Source organism: Ptychodera flava, assembly GCF_041260155.1.
Source record: "Ptychodera flava strain L36383 chromosome 23 unlocalized genomic scaffold, AS_Pfla_20210202 Scaffold_24__1_contigs__length_23054250_pilon, whole genome shotgun sequence".
Classification (NCBI taxonomy): Eukaryota; Metazoa; Hemichordata; class Enteropneusta; family Ptychoderidae; genus Ptychodera; species Ptychodera flava.
The window spans coordinates 18,646,722-18,662,340 of NW_027248278.1; the positions used below are offsets into that span (position 1 = coordinate 18,646,722).

At 40.5% G+C, this 15,619-nt stretch overlaps 1 protein-coding gene across 1 annotated transcript; it reads right to left on the minus strand.

Annotated features, from left to right (window-relative positions):
- Positions 1-514: 514 nt before the first annotated feature.
- Positions 515-5,440, minus strand: LOC139124481 (zinc finger protein 11-like). The gene is made up of 2 exons (XM_070690622.1): positions 5,324-5,440; positions 515-3,453 (listed from the first exon to the last, which is right to left on the minus strand). Exons 1-2 carry the CDS (start codon positions 5,376-5,378, stop codon positions 644-646), a joined length of 2,865 nt encoding a protein of 954 aa, XP_070546723.1. The 5' UTR covers positions 5,379-5,440; the 3' UTR covers positions 515-643.
- Between the last annotated feature and the right edge of the window lie 10,179 nt (positions 5,441-15,619).

Sequence of the window (15,619 nt, forward strand, 5' to 3'; positions counted from 1 at the left end):
TACGGATATTAAAGTATTCCATCTTTGGAACGTCTTGTTACAAAACTTGACATTCACGCTAAGGTGATAGCCTATTTTGGGGTTTGTTTGTTTGTTTTTGAGTGAACTGACATACGAGTCCTGAGATTACAATGAGCGGTAAATGTTTTACCACAGGGGCTCAGAAGTGGCTATTTAAATCAATATTACAGCGTTTTTCTTTCTTTTTCAATGCTACAAATAAATCAGCTGAAGAGCACAACATTTGTGTAGCTGTCTTTTGTGTAGCTTGTATTGGCATGTATAGTGCGCCCTCAATAGGGAATGTGATCATATGTAAATACGACCTTTAGTTCCGTGACCTCTAGCCAATTCCTCTGGCCATGCCTACTGGCCATGCGTACAGACATCGCTGTGTTTACTGACAGTAGTAAATTAGTACAGTAAGCATAGCGAGGGCAGGGCAGGAAGTAGGCATGGCTAGAGGTCACGGAACTAAAGGTCACATTTACGAGGACGCACTATACATGCCAATACAAGCTAGACAAAAGACAGCTACACAAGTGTTGTGCTCTTCAGCTGGTTTATTTGTAACATTGGAAAAGAAAGAAAAACGCTGTAATATTGACTTAAATAGCCACTTCTGAGCCCCTGTGGTTTTACCTCACACTTTGCACTCCGTAGTTGAAATATGATACCTGAGACCACTTTTGTATTTAAATGTTTTAGCACAATCTTTGCATTCATGTGGTCTGATATTTGTATGTGACACCATGTGTATCCGAAGAGAGTTCTTGTAGTTGAACGTTTTACCACACTCTTTGCATTCATGTGGTCTGGCATTTGAATGTACCATCATGTGTGTCCGAAGAGAGCTTTTGTAGCTGAAGGTTTTACCACACTCTTTGCATTTATGTAGTCTTACATTTGAATGTGTCACCATATGTGTTCGAAGATAGTTTTTGAAGTTGAATGTCATGCCACACTCTCTGCATTGATATGGTCTGGTATTTGAGTGAATAAACATATGCTTTCGTAGAATTTTCTTGGTAGTAAATGTTTTAGAACACTCTTTGCATTTAAATGGTTTAACATTTGAGTGGATTGACATATGTGTTTTGAGTGACTGGTATTGTCCAAATGTTTTACCACAATCTTTGCATTCATGTGGTCTGATATTTGAATGTGTCAACATGTGTCCCCGAAGAGAGTTCTTGTAGTTGAACGTTTTACCACAATCTCTGCATTCATGTGGTCTGGTATTTGTATGTGTCAACATGTGTCTCCGAAGTAAGCTCTTGTACTTGAATGTTTTACCACACTCTTTGCATTTATTTGGTTTGGTGTTTGAGTGATTCAACAAATGTGTCTGTAGGACGCTCTTGCAGGGAAATATGAATGAACACTCTGTACATTTGAATGGGTTAACGGTTGAGTTGGTCCAACTATGTTTCTCAAGACTCTCCTTGTGTCTAAGTAGGGGTATGTTTTCCTTTGGATGAAATGACATGTGAGTCCTGAGATTACAATAGGGGGCAAATGTTTTACCACATACTTTGCACTCCCTAGGTGAGATATGAGTTGTGAGACTGTTCTTGCATTTAAATGTTTGACCACACTCTTTGCATTCATGTGGTCTGTTTGAATGTGCCAACATGTGTCTCCGAAGAGAGTTCTTGTAACTGAAGGTTTTACCACACTTATTGCATGCATGTGGCCTCACATTTGAGTGTGATATCATGTGTATCCGAAGAGAGCTTGCGTAGCTGAAGGTTCTACCACACTCTTTGCACCGATGTGGTCTGACGTTTGAATGTACTTTCATGTGTGTCTGAAGAGAGCTCTTGTACCTAAAAGTTTTACGACACTCTTTGCATTCATGTGGTCTGATATTTGAGTGCGTCATCATGTGTGCCCGAAGAAAGGACCTGTATTTGAAGGTTTTACCGCAGTCTTTGCATCGATGCGGTCTGACAGTTGAGTGAATCGACATATGTCTCTGTAGTATGCTCTTTTCGGCAAAAGTGATCGAACACTCGTTGCATCTGAATGTTTCAACTTTTGTATGGGTCCGTATGTGTTTCTTAAGACACTGCTTTTGTCTAAATGTTTGACCACACTCTTTGCGTTCATGTGGTCTGACAGTAGAATGTGCCGACATGTGTCTCCGAAGAGAATTCTTGTAGCTGAAAGTTTTACCACACTCTTTGCATTCATGTGGCCTGATATTTAAGTGCGTCAACATGTGTGACCGGAGAGAATTCTTGTATTTGAAGGTTTTACCACACTGTTTGCATTCATGTGGCCTTACATTTGAGTGTGATATCATGTGTAACCGAAGAGAGCTTGTGTAGTTGAAGGTTCTACCACACTCTTTGCATCCATGTGGTCTGACGTTTGAATGTACTATCATGTGTGTCCGGAGAGAGTTCTTGTAGCTAAAGGTTTTACCACACTCATTGCATTTATGTGGTCTGATATTTGAATGAGTCATCATGTGTGCCCGAAGAGAGCTTGTGTAACTGAAGGTTTTACCACACTCTTCGCATCCATGCGGTCTGACATTTGAGTGGATCAACGTATGGATCTGAAGAGACTGCTTGCTAGTAAACGTTTTACCACACTCTTTGCATTCATGCCGCCTGATATTCGAGTGCATCAACATGTGCGTCCTTTCAGATGACTTGTGATTCAATACCTTACCACGCACACTGCATTTATATCGTGTCACAGCTTTCCCATTCTGTTTGCATTCATGTGGCCGCACGTTTAAGTGTGTTATCATGTGTGCCCGAAGAGAGCTTGTGTAGTTGAAGGTTCTACCACATTCTTTGCATTCATGCGGTCTGGCATTCAAGTGCATCAACATGTGTGTTTCTTCAGATGACTTGCGTTTGAATGTCTTACCACAAACATTGCATTTATGTGGTGCCACAGCTTTCATTTCAGGACATATTTTCCCAGTACATTCACTGTCGTGTAGACTGACACATGAATGAATCAAACTATACGAATGAGTATCAAGGCAGTTCTTGCTGGTACAAGTATTCCCACATTCCTTACATTCGTGAAGTCTTGCATGTCTGTTATTGAGATTAAAATTATGTGTGTCACATTCACTTTTCCCCTCTTCACTTGTTCTGTAATGTTCATTGGAATAAAATGCTTCTGATTGTGAATTTTCTTTCCATTTGATAATTTCCGCATCGCCATTTTGATACTCCTGATGTTTACTATTGCTGCGGCTGGTATTCATCCATGCTCGTAGATTCTGTGTGTCAGCGTCCCCATGGTTAGATTGGCTCTCTTCCAGGTCGCCGTACTGTCTGCTTTCCGTGTGTATCAATTGCTGATCTGTAAAACCAAGCTGCCGTTGTTGATGTAGTTCATCTTCATTCTTTTGCATGCTGGAACTGCGACATTCAAGTTTCATCAATCCGTGTTGGACAAGACTTTGCATAATTATTGATGCACCTAGCAAACGACAGAGGTTATTAAGAATTAAAATCTGAATTTATTAAACAGGATATTAAAAATTATGCTAATGAAGCTGATAGAATTCACACATTTGCTCCACCCTGGGTGGAGAGACTGTGGTTCAAAACCATGCTCATTATAGTAAGAGACTGCTCTGTGATATGAACTGGCAGTTTAGCTATGGAAGTTTGCCATAACTGATAAAAACCTTCATGTACATTCATCACCTCACAAGGCATTGAAATACATACTTTTAATGTAAAGACACTGATTTCAAGATATCGTCCTTTGCACAAAGGACTCAAAACTTGAAAGCGAAACTAGTATAGTCTTTTCAAATTTCAATCATAAATTAAAAGACATTTTCGAAAGACCCTTGCTAGATGGGTGTTGAAAAAATCTAAATGCTATAAAACATGTGATTTATTTGAACTAAGATTTCGTACACACAAATTACTGCAGTTCATTCATTTTTGTTGCAGTGTATTAATTCACAGAGGGGAGGGATGTCTGCAGCTTCAAGATCTCACGCAAAGTTGGACTGAAATGGTATATTATACACAAACTCGTATCCTAGTTGGCCAGATCTGTTCAGATTGTTCATGAAATGAGTATAGTGGTATCATTGTCTCTATTGTCTTAGCAAGAGGAAAACTGCCGACCAGTGCGGGAGCACACCGACAAAGTCTATCCTGTATACCAATTACAGAGCTCTCTACAAGTTACACTCTAACATGTTTCTTATGCTACAATTTTGTTTGAAATGTGCAAGCCATTGGTCATGCTGCTCATGGTTTATACATAGACAAACTATGGTTTGCATCAACAAAGTAGATACACTTGTAGTCACTAGGCTGTCGTCTCTTTGTTGCTTTCTAAATCTATTTCTACCTCTCCAGTGGCACACCTTGCCAGGACTATACAATTGCGTGAGCAAGGCAATGAGGGACAGAAAACGAAACTAAGTTTGAGGTTGTGCCTATTAAAGTGTTAAATGATCGACCTTCCTCGTTATAAAGAGATGTACATTAGGGAGCTGTCATTATTTACGGCCGGGGGGGTCGGAGGAATTTCATCAGAAACTCTGAAATTTCGAGTACCCCTGCCAACCATGATGAATTTGAGTAACCCCCTCTCTAATACAGAAATAGTTTGACTTAACTACGCCCCATTCAGAAAAGTTAAATATCAATACATGTATTTGTAAAATTTACAAAAAAATAGTAAAGAACTTTCAAATCCCACTGCACCCTGCTAGATTATCACTGGTTATCTCATGATGGTTAAAAAAGGTGTAAACAAAAACATGAAATTCAAAGTTGCAGCAAAATATAAACCAGTATCCAACCGTATAGTATCATTTACTTTCAATAGTATTGTGACGGTTTTCACTAGGATATCTGACAGGGTAGAATTTAAAGTACAGGAGGAAGAACACGCAGGAGGCTGTGGGGGGAAGTGTCAGAGGGGGTTGTCCCCTCTTTTGCATGAACAATTTTGAGAAATTGATATTTGCATATGTACCATGGGGCAGTCTCCTGCAATCTGACAGGTGTTTTTAATGTTGTTTTTACAAAGTAAAACTGTTTGAATACCCAAGGGGGGGGAGCACCGAAAATTTTAAGAAATTCATGGCATGTTGCAATCTGAGATGTGTTTCATTTCATTTTGCACCAAAAATTGAGCATCTCCTCATGTCTTCCTCTACATTTTGAGCAACACCCTTTGTAGCTTTCGAAATTTTGAGTGCCCTCCTCACATTCCTCTGACCCCCCGGGCCGTAAATAATGACGGCTCCACTGTATGGCAACATTTTCTCAAGGAAAATGTAAACTAGCTGCAGCATTAAATATTAATATCAGCCTACCTTTCTTAGACAGTGTATCGTCTTCAAATTGCCGACACAATGTATCTGACACCATCTCAAAGGACTTCCCCAGGTCATTAAACTGGTCAAAATGTCTTGCAGATCGACAAATTGCTGAACATTCTGGAAGGAACAAATACCATTCAACGTTTAACATGCTAACACTTAAATAAGCATTAAATAACCCAAAGTAGACTATTTCAAAACACACACACATACACCTTACTACCTACCTACCTACCTATCTACCTACCTACCTACCTAGTATATATGTACATACATGTGTACTTATGTATACGTATGTATGGACAATCCAATCCAATCCATCCTTCCATTCATTCATCAGTCCGTCCATCCATCCATCTACCAACTAATCCAATTCCATCCATCTACCCACGCGTCACTGTTAGTACAGTGTCTTACTGTAGATACTTCATTCATAAGGCACCGCTTACTACCACTGTTTATTTTACCAACCAGAGATTCCACCTGGTAAGACATTATGTCTTATCTATCAAGTACCTCTTTTCGTGGTTCATAGACACTTTTGCCGCCAGAACTGCTTTATCGACAGGACATTCCCCCTTCCCAAGTCAGAGACATTTCTACCCTCAACAGAGACACTTTTCGTCACTGCATTCCACGCTCACGGTCTCTCATCCAAGTGTTATGCTTCACTTTATATAACCACTATCTATTAGTTTACTAAATTTTAATAATTAAAAGTAGTCATCTATAGTATTAGACGACGTCATCTATTGACTGCTATCTTAGACCTGGTGTGTTCCACACAAAGCGATACCATATTTAACTTTGCATCATCTATCCAAAGAGCAACAACTCGTACACATATATGATATGGATGTAAATCGACAATACTGGTAACATGAACAATATTCTCAAACCAATACAACAATTGCATATGCTCTACACAATACAATATACACGCCAAAGTTTGAATGTCTACAGCACACTCCACTTTCCATAAATACCGAGATGCAATCTCTCCCAAGATACAAGAACAAAGCCCTGGCGCAAATCACCTACGAGATCAGAACGTTTTTGATATTCAGCACTGCATATGCTTTTCTGTCCGATATTTGCATAAGAGTCTGAGTCATGGCTCAGGAAGGGGGAACTTCGATACTTCGCAATATGTATATGTGCCGCCCAATGCAGCAATGAGGAGGCGATTTCAGCGACTAGGTCTAAAAAGGGGCTATTAGGGAGCATTCATTTTTTAAGGGGGGGGAGGGGAGGTGGTGGGAATCAGCAGGGAGGGTGACTTCTACAAAACAATCGATGATTGGGAAGGGGTTTCAAATTTTATGAAAGCCTTCAAGACTTTAGAGGGGGGCGCATTAGTGAGCCGAGTACCGATCAGTGATAGCACCATAGCACACTCATGAATATCTATATGTAATCTATGATCACGCCGTCGTCGTTTGGCCTTGGCCCATGAACGCAGGGCAAAAAGACTACGGCAAGATCCTAGACTAATACATGTGAAACAATACGCTAAGCCCCTAGCGAGCACACTGGTGATAACGTTTAAACACGGTCGCTCTTTTGTGGAGGGACCGTGGTGTATATCACTGGCGATCTTCATGCACCCAGGTACAGTCCCGGGGAGGGTCACTTCCATTACTTGCCAATATGTATACGTGCCACCCAATGGGGTGGATATTTCAGCCACTTTGTCTAAAATATGGGTATCAATTCCACTGTAAACTAAGGTCTAAAATGGGGTCGATTATTGAGTGCCACACAAGAACAAATTTCAACCGTCTGTTCCCGTCTCTCTAGCAGGGTTCTGAGCTGCACTCTATAAGGATTGATATCTTTTCTGTGGCAGGGGAACCATTAAAGAGACCCCCTGGCTTAAGCTAAAGTAAATATTGACTTTGTTTTAAAACATTGTCACTGATTGGTCAGAACTCTATATAATGCAGATTTTTGCCCAGTAGAACATACCCAAACAAAGTGGCTCTATACTGCTCCAAGTATTAAAGGGAAACCTAAGTCCAGCGACATTGACCGTTTATCCCTTCCAAAATCACCCTTGAATAAAATGCAGCTCAAATTTGCAACATAATTGCACGCGCCGACGACTACGAAGCGACGAAAAGAGAAGTTGAAGTAGACGACATTTATGGAAATGAGCTCGGATTCCCATGGGCGCGAAAGGCTCATGGGAGAAGCGTGCGTGACGTCATCGGTGATACACGAACGTGTGTGACCGCTTACCAAAGCATTGGAGTCTATGACTGCAGGAGTGCAGTTCTGCGCGTTACGACTCTTTAATTCTCATCAGTAGCATAAAAAATTATTAACTGTTGTTCAGTTGAGTGCAAAAATCACTCAAGGAAGAACAAACGGAGTCAGCTTTTATCGTCGTCCCACAGAACAGCTTTTTCGAAGACAGTGGCTAAAGAAAGTCGGGCGAGTTTTAAAATCTCAAAAGATACAAAGTTATGTTCTACTTCTTTCAGGATGATTTTATAAGTGATTTCGGGACTCTGATACCGATACAAGACGATACTACACAATGCGGTTCGTATCTTGACATGCTGAGTCAGCCTATTACCGCCGGTTTTAACCAGATAAATGTTAATATTGGCGATTTCGGGACTCTAAAATCCGAAGACGAAACTACACAAAGCGTCTCTCATCTCGACAGCCCGGATCTGCGAAATCGCTCTTATATACACGATAAATATAGGCATTTTGTGACTATATCTGGTAATATTGATATTACAAGATACTGGAATGACTTCTTGCCTATTCTCGACCGCGGAGTGACGTCAGTAGGTGAAACGCATACGAGCGAGGTGAATGAGAGATCAGACGATACAGAAGAGAGAATGATACAGAAATTGTGTGGAAAAAAGCAGAACTAAAAGTTATGTCATTTATGTATATTGAAACTTTGAATATTTCTTTGGTGGTTGAAAATTCAAACTTCCAACGGCGCTGACGCAAAAATGACGTAAGAATCCGCAAGTACCCGGATGGCCCGCGGTCGAGAATGATGTGTCTCGATCGGCACGCCGGGTCTGAGAAATCGCCGATATTATATTTACTCAATAAATATCAATTGCACCGGGACTCCTAGGCTAATATCGATATCGAAACCAGACGATACTAGATTTACGTGCACTGTGTGGTGTCGGCACGCCGGGTCTGCGAAATCACGGATATTTATCCGATAAATATCGGCGACTTTGGACATTAACTCTGATACTAGACGCTACTTTGTCAAAATGTGGGTAAATATCCGATGTATATCGGAGATTTCACCACGTGCCTAACAGTTCTGACCACCCGACCACCTCTGTCCGACTCTTAGTTCATAGCATCCGTGGCCGATAGTCAAGAATAATGTATGTTTTACATTATTAGAATTATTCATGCACGAAATACATTTTTTACATGGAAAGGATTTTTTTCATTAAATTTCCACACGAACTTTCATACACTACAATCGGAACTTCGTCGAGAGGGCCGATCAGATATCACCGTGAGTTGGGGATTGCCTTGCACGAATAACATTCTTTACATGTAATACATTTTTACTTGGCGATCGAGACCTGAACAGAGGACATATCGGACATCGTCGAGAGTTTTGGCTGGTCTTGTTTGAAATGCATTCTTTACAACAATATAGACGATACTATTGTTTTAAATAGCGGGCAAATATCCATTATATCGGAGATTTCATCACTTTGTAGATCTGAGTAAGCCCGACTTCCTAAGTTCGACACCAACTTCGAAAAAAAGACGACGCTATAAGCTTACATTTGTCAAATTGCGAATAAATATTTTCCGATATATATTGAAGATTTCGCAACCTTAAAGATCTGGCTAAGCTCGACTTACGTATCATTCACGAACCAAAAATTAATTTTAAGCGACTGATAAAGAAAACTCTGTTTTAGAAACGTAACGCTGAAGGATCGCAGAGTCACTCAGTGTCAGGTCTCCAATCCAGTTCGGGGTCTGTAGGCCTACAAGCACAGTGACTCCCTCCGCGGAATTACGAACGATGTGTGGAGATACTTTCCCATTATTACATATCTTGGTTCAAATTAGTATGGTTTGATTTCAGTGTGGGAAAAGTAATACTCGATGTCAGAAATATCGCTGTCCGAACTCTCCAGAGTCGTCTTACGAACGCGCTAAACTGTTCACGGTACTCCTCCAGCTGCAAGCTACAATCGTCTGTATCGCCGATGACGTCACGCACGCTTCTCCCATGAGCCCTTTCGCGCCCATGGGATTCCGAGCTCATTTCCATAATGTCGTCTACTTCAACTTCTCTTTTCGTCGCGCCGTAGTCGTCAGCGCGTGCAATTATGTTGCAAATTTGAGCTGCATTTTATTCAAGGGTGATTTTGGAAGGGATAAACGGTCAATGTCGCTGGACTTAGGTTTCCCTTTAATCATGACTACATACAGGCCACATGAAGTACTATTGCTCTACAGACGAACAGCGAGGTTTGTTGTGAATTGTTATTTGAAAAAAAACACCAGTCAGACTGTAACTGAAGATAACTGATATTTGTAGAAGCTGGACCAAAATTTGGTGAAGGTGAAAGACATTTTCTTTCACCAAATTATTTTAGTATTTCCTGATATTTTTCGGAATCATGGCTCGGCCAGCAACAACAAAGCTCTAAACGCTGTACAGTGGTGGGCTTTTCCGGGGCAAATACTTGCTTTTTCCGTTTTAAAAATTTTGACACTATGACTTTGACAGGGTCAAAGGTCATAAAGGTCTATAATGGGGTCCTAAAATAACGAGATTTTAGGTCTAAAATGGGCCCTGGGTTTTATACCTGCGGCCGCACACCCCAACCACTTCTCTGAACAGGTACCCCCCCCCCCGGGGTACAGTGTTGCCACTGTCCACCATTCCACTCGACACGTGGGCTCATAGAAACGGAAATGCTAGTGGAGAAGCTTCCCTCACTGTGCTCCGATGCAGATGAATTGAGAATGCAATGACCATGAACCTTTTACCTCCTGCTGCGTGCGTATTGAGGGTGCTCTGTGTAAAACTCTTATGTAACACCATACAGTTATGTAGATTTGCCACTTTGTTGGAATGAATTTATCTAATTAATGACATTTCATGACGTGAAACAATACCTCTGGCGCTCAGCACAACCCCACGCGAGCATACCGGTGATACCCTTATATCACGGGCGATCTTCATGCACTCAGTTACAGTGTTGCTACTGTCCACCATTCCAGTCGATTCCATCTTTGGAGTCCAAATGTTGCTACATGAACACTTCATAGAAACACGGTCACTGTGACCATGATAGAAACAGACACGATAGTGGAGTGGCTTCTTTGAACTGTTCCCCGACGCAAATGTTTGGAGTCATGAACCTTTGACCTTCAGCTGCGTAACTCGACATCATTGAGGGCGCTCTGCGTAAAACTAACCCTGGAGACCATAGAAGACAAGCAAGAGTAGGCAGAGCGACTCCAAATGTCGCTCTTCAACTGAAATGCAAGTAACATTGCCCTCGTTGCTATTTCACTGAAACGGACTGTTTTTATGTTCTTCATAGAGTTCTGGTGCTTTGATTGGCGATACGAAGACCACGCTCGACTCTCAAAACTACGCGTACGTTTAGTCAAGAATATTTGTCTATGCATGTTTCCTCGAAAGATTGGCAACTCTGGCTCGCACATTTCACTGTCTGCCACTGCCGAACTTATGAGTAATCTTATATTTTTCCAACAGGGTACATGTTGATATAACGTTCAGTTTGACAACTTAGCCCGCACATGTGTAAACTACATTGTTATATTTGAAAAGTGAATTCTGGTCCGGACTAGAATTAAAATGTGAACAAAACGATCTTACACACATAGACGATAAGTTGACAAGCTACATAGTGGGTGTTTTAACATTTTTTTGGGAAGAGAATAAGAACTTGCAGTTGACATACAACATTAGAATAATGAAACAATCATCAAAAGTTAGCCTTGTTGCTCTTTAAAACGGTGATTGCGGCCATTTTGAATTATCAAATATCTGTAAATTTTGCACTGTTACGCCAATTTTTATTTTTTATTTTGATAGAAAATGTGGAAAATTCAAAAAATGTTTTTTAATTTCGAGGGCAGACAACCTCAAGGGCGCATGCCACCTGTTTTCGAAACAAGATTAAATCATAAACAGTTTCGCTTCTCCATTCCGTAATCAAACATGTATTTTCTATTATAGCGAAGATTTGCAACAAGTTTGTCGAATTTGTAATGTCTTAAATTTAATAATTGGTACGGGGATTTGAACACATCTGAAATTGTGTGATGACGTCATAGAGTGCCACTGGCCTCTAGGGAAATCATTTTATCGTCTTTGTACACCCCCTGGTGTTAATACTTCCATGATTTGCCAATATGTATACGTGCCACCAGTAGGTTGGTCATTTCAGCGACTTAGTCTAAAATGGGGGTATTAATTCAAGTGGAAACCAGTGTCTAAAATTGGGTTGATTTTTAGAGCCAATTCGTAAAACACGAGAACGAATTTCAACCGAACTCCATTCTCGTCTCGCCAGCTGCACGAAGCTCGTACGTAGCTGCTCTCAATAAACTTGAGCATCGATAACTTTTTCTGTGGCCAGGGGAACCATGAAAGAGATCCCCTAGCTTTGGCCAAAGTTAAAAACACGGTGATGATTGGTCAGAATTCCATGGTTTTTGGCCATTAGAAAACATCCAGCTACAGTGGCTGTAATACACCTAGTATTTATCATAACAGGTTGACTATGGTTACATGAGCTAGTGTTTTACGCTCGAACTGATAGGATTTTTGTTGTTCGGAATTGAAAAAAACACCACTTAGACTGTAGCTGGTGATAACTGATAATTTTCAGATAGTGAACCCAAATTTGCTGGGATGCACATAGTTTTTTTAGTATTTCCAGAAATAATTTGGCAAATCATTGCTTGGTCAGCAACAACATAAATACAGTAGGTTTTCCTGGTAACTCGGTCATGCAAATACTTGGGTTTTAACATACATTAATTTGCAAATTTCGACGCTATGACTTTTGACCTCTGTCAAAGATCATAGACGTGTAAAATGAGGCCCCCAAATCGTAAAAGATTTTCGGTCTAAAATGAGCCCTTTGTTTCCTTACGTGCGACTGCACACCCCTACAGCATATCTGAACAAGTTCCTTTCCGGGGTGTATGCCTGAGAAACAAAAATCCAAATGAGAGATTGTTTAGAAATGAATTTGAATTTCGATATAATGCCTGCGGAGAATCGAAAGAGGATAGCGGTCTGTTTTGGGGAAGTTCACCAGGGATGATTTTTACATTTGTGGTAGCTCTGTGGTCACTTACCCAGAAAAAACTATTTTCAACATTTTTAACTCGCAGAATTTTTTACAAAAAGCGATAAATAGTACAGGAAGTTGCCCATGTAATTTGAATCATGGGAAAAAAGCTCCAAACTTGGAGCTTGCGTAATGTGATATGGAAGGGACCATCTTCAGACGGATATGGCCCCCACATTGTCCACTCACAGTAACACAGTAGTAAACAGCAACACAAAATCTGACAGTGGAAAGTTTATTATAAGTGATTCATTGTTTACGCAAGAATAAACAGTATAAACAAAAATTATGTAAATACGCACAGCCTAGTTTAAGCATGGGTGAGTGGACAATGCCATACCCATGGGAAAATGGTCCCTTCCATATCGCATTCAGTCTCGGTTACCCAGACTCCTCTGCGCCGGTAGCGCAGAGGAGTCTGGTAACCGAGATTATATCACATTATGCAAGCTCCAAGCTTGGCGCGTTTTCCCTTGATTCAAATTACATGGGCAACTTCCTGTACTATTTCTATCTTTTTTTGTAAAAAATCTTGCAAGTTATAAATGGCGAAAATAGCTTTTCCTGGGTAAGTGACCACAAAGCTAGCACATATGTAAAAATCATCCTTGGTGAACTTCCCCTTTATTGTAACACTACGTCTTACACCACTGCAAGAATATGGACCAGTAAAGTTGATTTAAATGTATCTTTTTTGCAAGGTTTTGCCAAAATACAAGTCGATATTGTTGATTGGCTTGACTTGCTTTCAACGGATCTACTCTGTTGATCAGCGAGCAAATCACGAACACAATTATCATAAACTGCCTTTTGTCAGTTTTCCAGGATAAGAGGTACTGGCATCGGCACCATTGAGTTGCACTGGCGAAGATTGGTTGGACAAAGGCATATTTGAAACAAACCTAGGAGGTCATGAAGAGACTAGGGTTTGGGAAACATACATAGCTGTTGGCCTACAGCAAAATCGTTTAAGTTAAATTTGTATCAAAATCGTTGAATGATCGCTTGTTCGGATACAAGTTAGTTTTGCATCACTTGAGATCGTTAACAGAAATGAAAGTGGGTTGGCATCGATGACGTATGTGGCATCATAAGTTGTATCGAAGGTTTCTATTGATCCTCAAAACTAGTACCTGGATATTGTTGGTTTCGTATCACATGAAATCATTTAGTGTACGGATATGTGAGTGGATGAACAACAACGTTGGTGACGTACCTGATGATATGGTAGGGTGTTGGCTTTGCCATTAATATTGTTCACAAAATGCACTGTTGTGTGTGGATTGAACAGGGGCCTTAGCCGCAGGCAGCTCGAGACGCCACGTACGGAACCCTCATAAATACATGATTGCATGTTCTGCATAGCGCGCCGTTTTGAAATGAGGTAATACAAAAGGTCCAGAAAAAGATCTACATAAAGCTAACATTCTTGGTAAAATTTGCCATTATTGTAGCGATGATGGAATTGTTGTGTTGTAGCTAAAAGTTCAAAACAATTGCAATGGACAGCACTATCTCGCAGGGAGATGATAGTGGAGAGAACAAGGGGCCGTTTTCGTGAAAGAATCGTCTTTGAGGAATGTTTAGAAAGCTATGTACGGCGAGAGGTTGTCATACACATTAATTTCTAGGACAAAGGACCTCGAGCCTAGACAAAGTTCGCTGGATTAATCTTTAAAATTTAATATGACCCTCAGATGACCTTTTAGTGATCCACTGACTGCACTATGCGTGTCGGTATCGCCATGCGTTGACCAAAGGAAGGACGTGTTGACATAAGTATGTCACCATAGTTACGAACAAGGAGGTAGAAGGCAGACTGTGTTTACCTCCATCGTACAACATCTCTTTTACCTCCATGCAGTCACGTCACAACTCTCCATGGTATGACATCAAGAAATCTTCATTAAGGGACATGCCACATGAATGTAGCTGACATTATTATAGTGCATAATAAGATTACTGTGTTACAGTAACTTCTGCACATTTTGAGGACACTGGATTGTTTCACCTGAGCCTGCCCTTTTGGAAAAAGATAACGCTACCCAAAAGTTGGACATAAAGTGTTACGCAACGTTTGCGATCAAATCTTTCGAGTAAACATGGTCGATATCGTAACATTTTTGATAAAGGGTGGACCATTTGATATCCTGGGGGGCGGGCTTGGAAGATTTGGGGGAAAAAAGATGCCAGGTGGAGTTGCTCGAAAAAAAACCTGGCTTTAAGTGGCTGATGGAAAAACAATAATGGACCATTGCGACTCGGAAAAAAAATCTTGGCAATTGTTCGATGCACACTGCAGCATCAATAAAAATCAGCAGTAGCTCTGGAGTTTTATAAAGCATAAACCATTTCAAGCTTGAGGAACAATAACTTAGGATTTATTAAACGAGGAACTGAAATAAATACACAAACAAAAACACTGAAAAATTGTCAAAAGTTACAGCTACTATCACTGTAGCTTTCAGCAACTGAAAACAAGAACTCGTCTGAAGTGGTCTCATTGAGGAAGATTTTCACACTATTTCAGACGGCTTTTCTCTCAGTCATCTCCTTTATATTCTACATGACCTTCTGATTAGGGGAAGTATGCTGAAATTGAAATTGCTCACCAGTGTTTTCCAGAAATGTGTAAATCTGAATGTATGGATTTTGTCAAAATACCACAAGAAGAGAGACAGCCAGCCATGAACTGGGTCAAGTGGACTCAGTCAGTCAAGTGGACTGTTCAACTTGCTAATATCACTCAAACAAGGACACTTGTAAGACAATGACATATTTTTTCAAGCACAAGTAAATGCCATAAATGTACATGATTTTACAAATATATGTAGGATATCATCATCTCTTCTGATGACACCAGTGATGTTCTCAGAAAAGTTTTCACTGTAAGTTTGTTAGTGCTTAATGTAGAACTCAGTTATCAGGT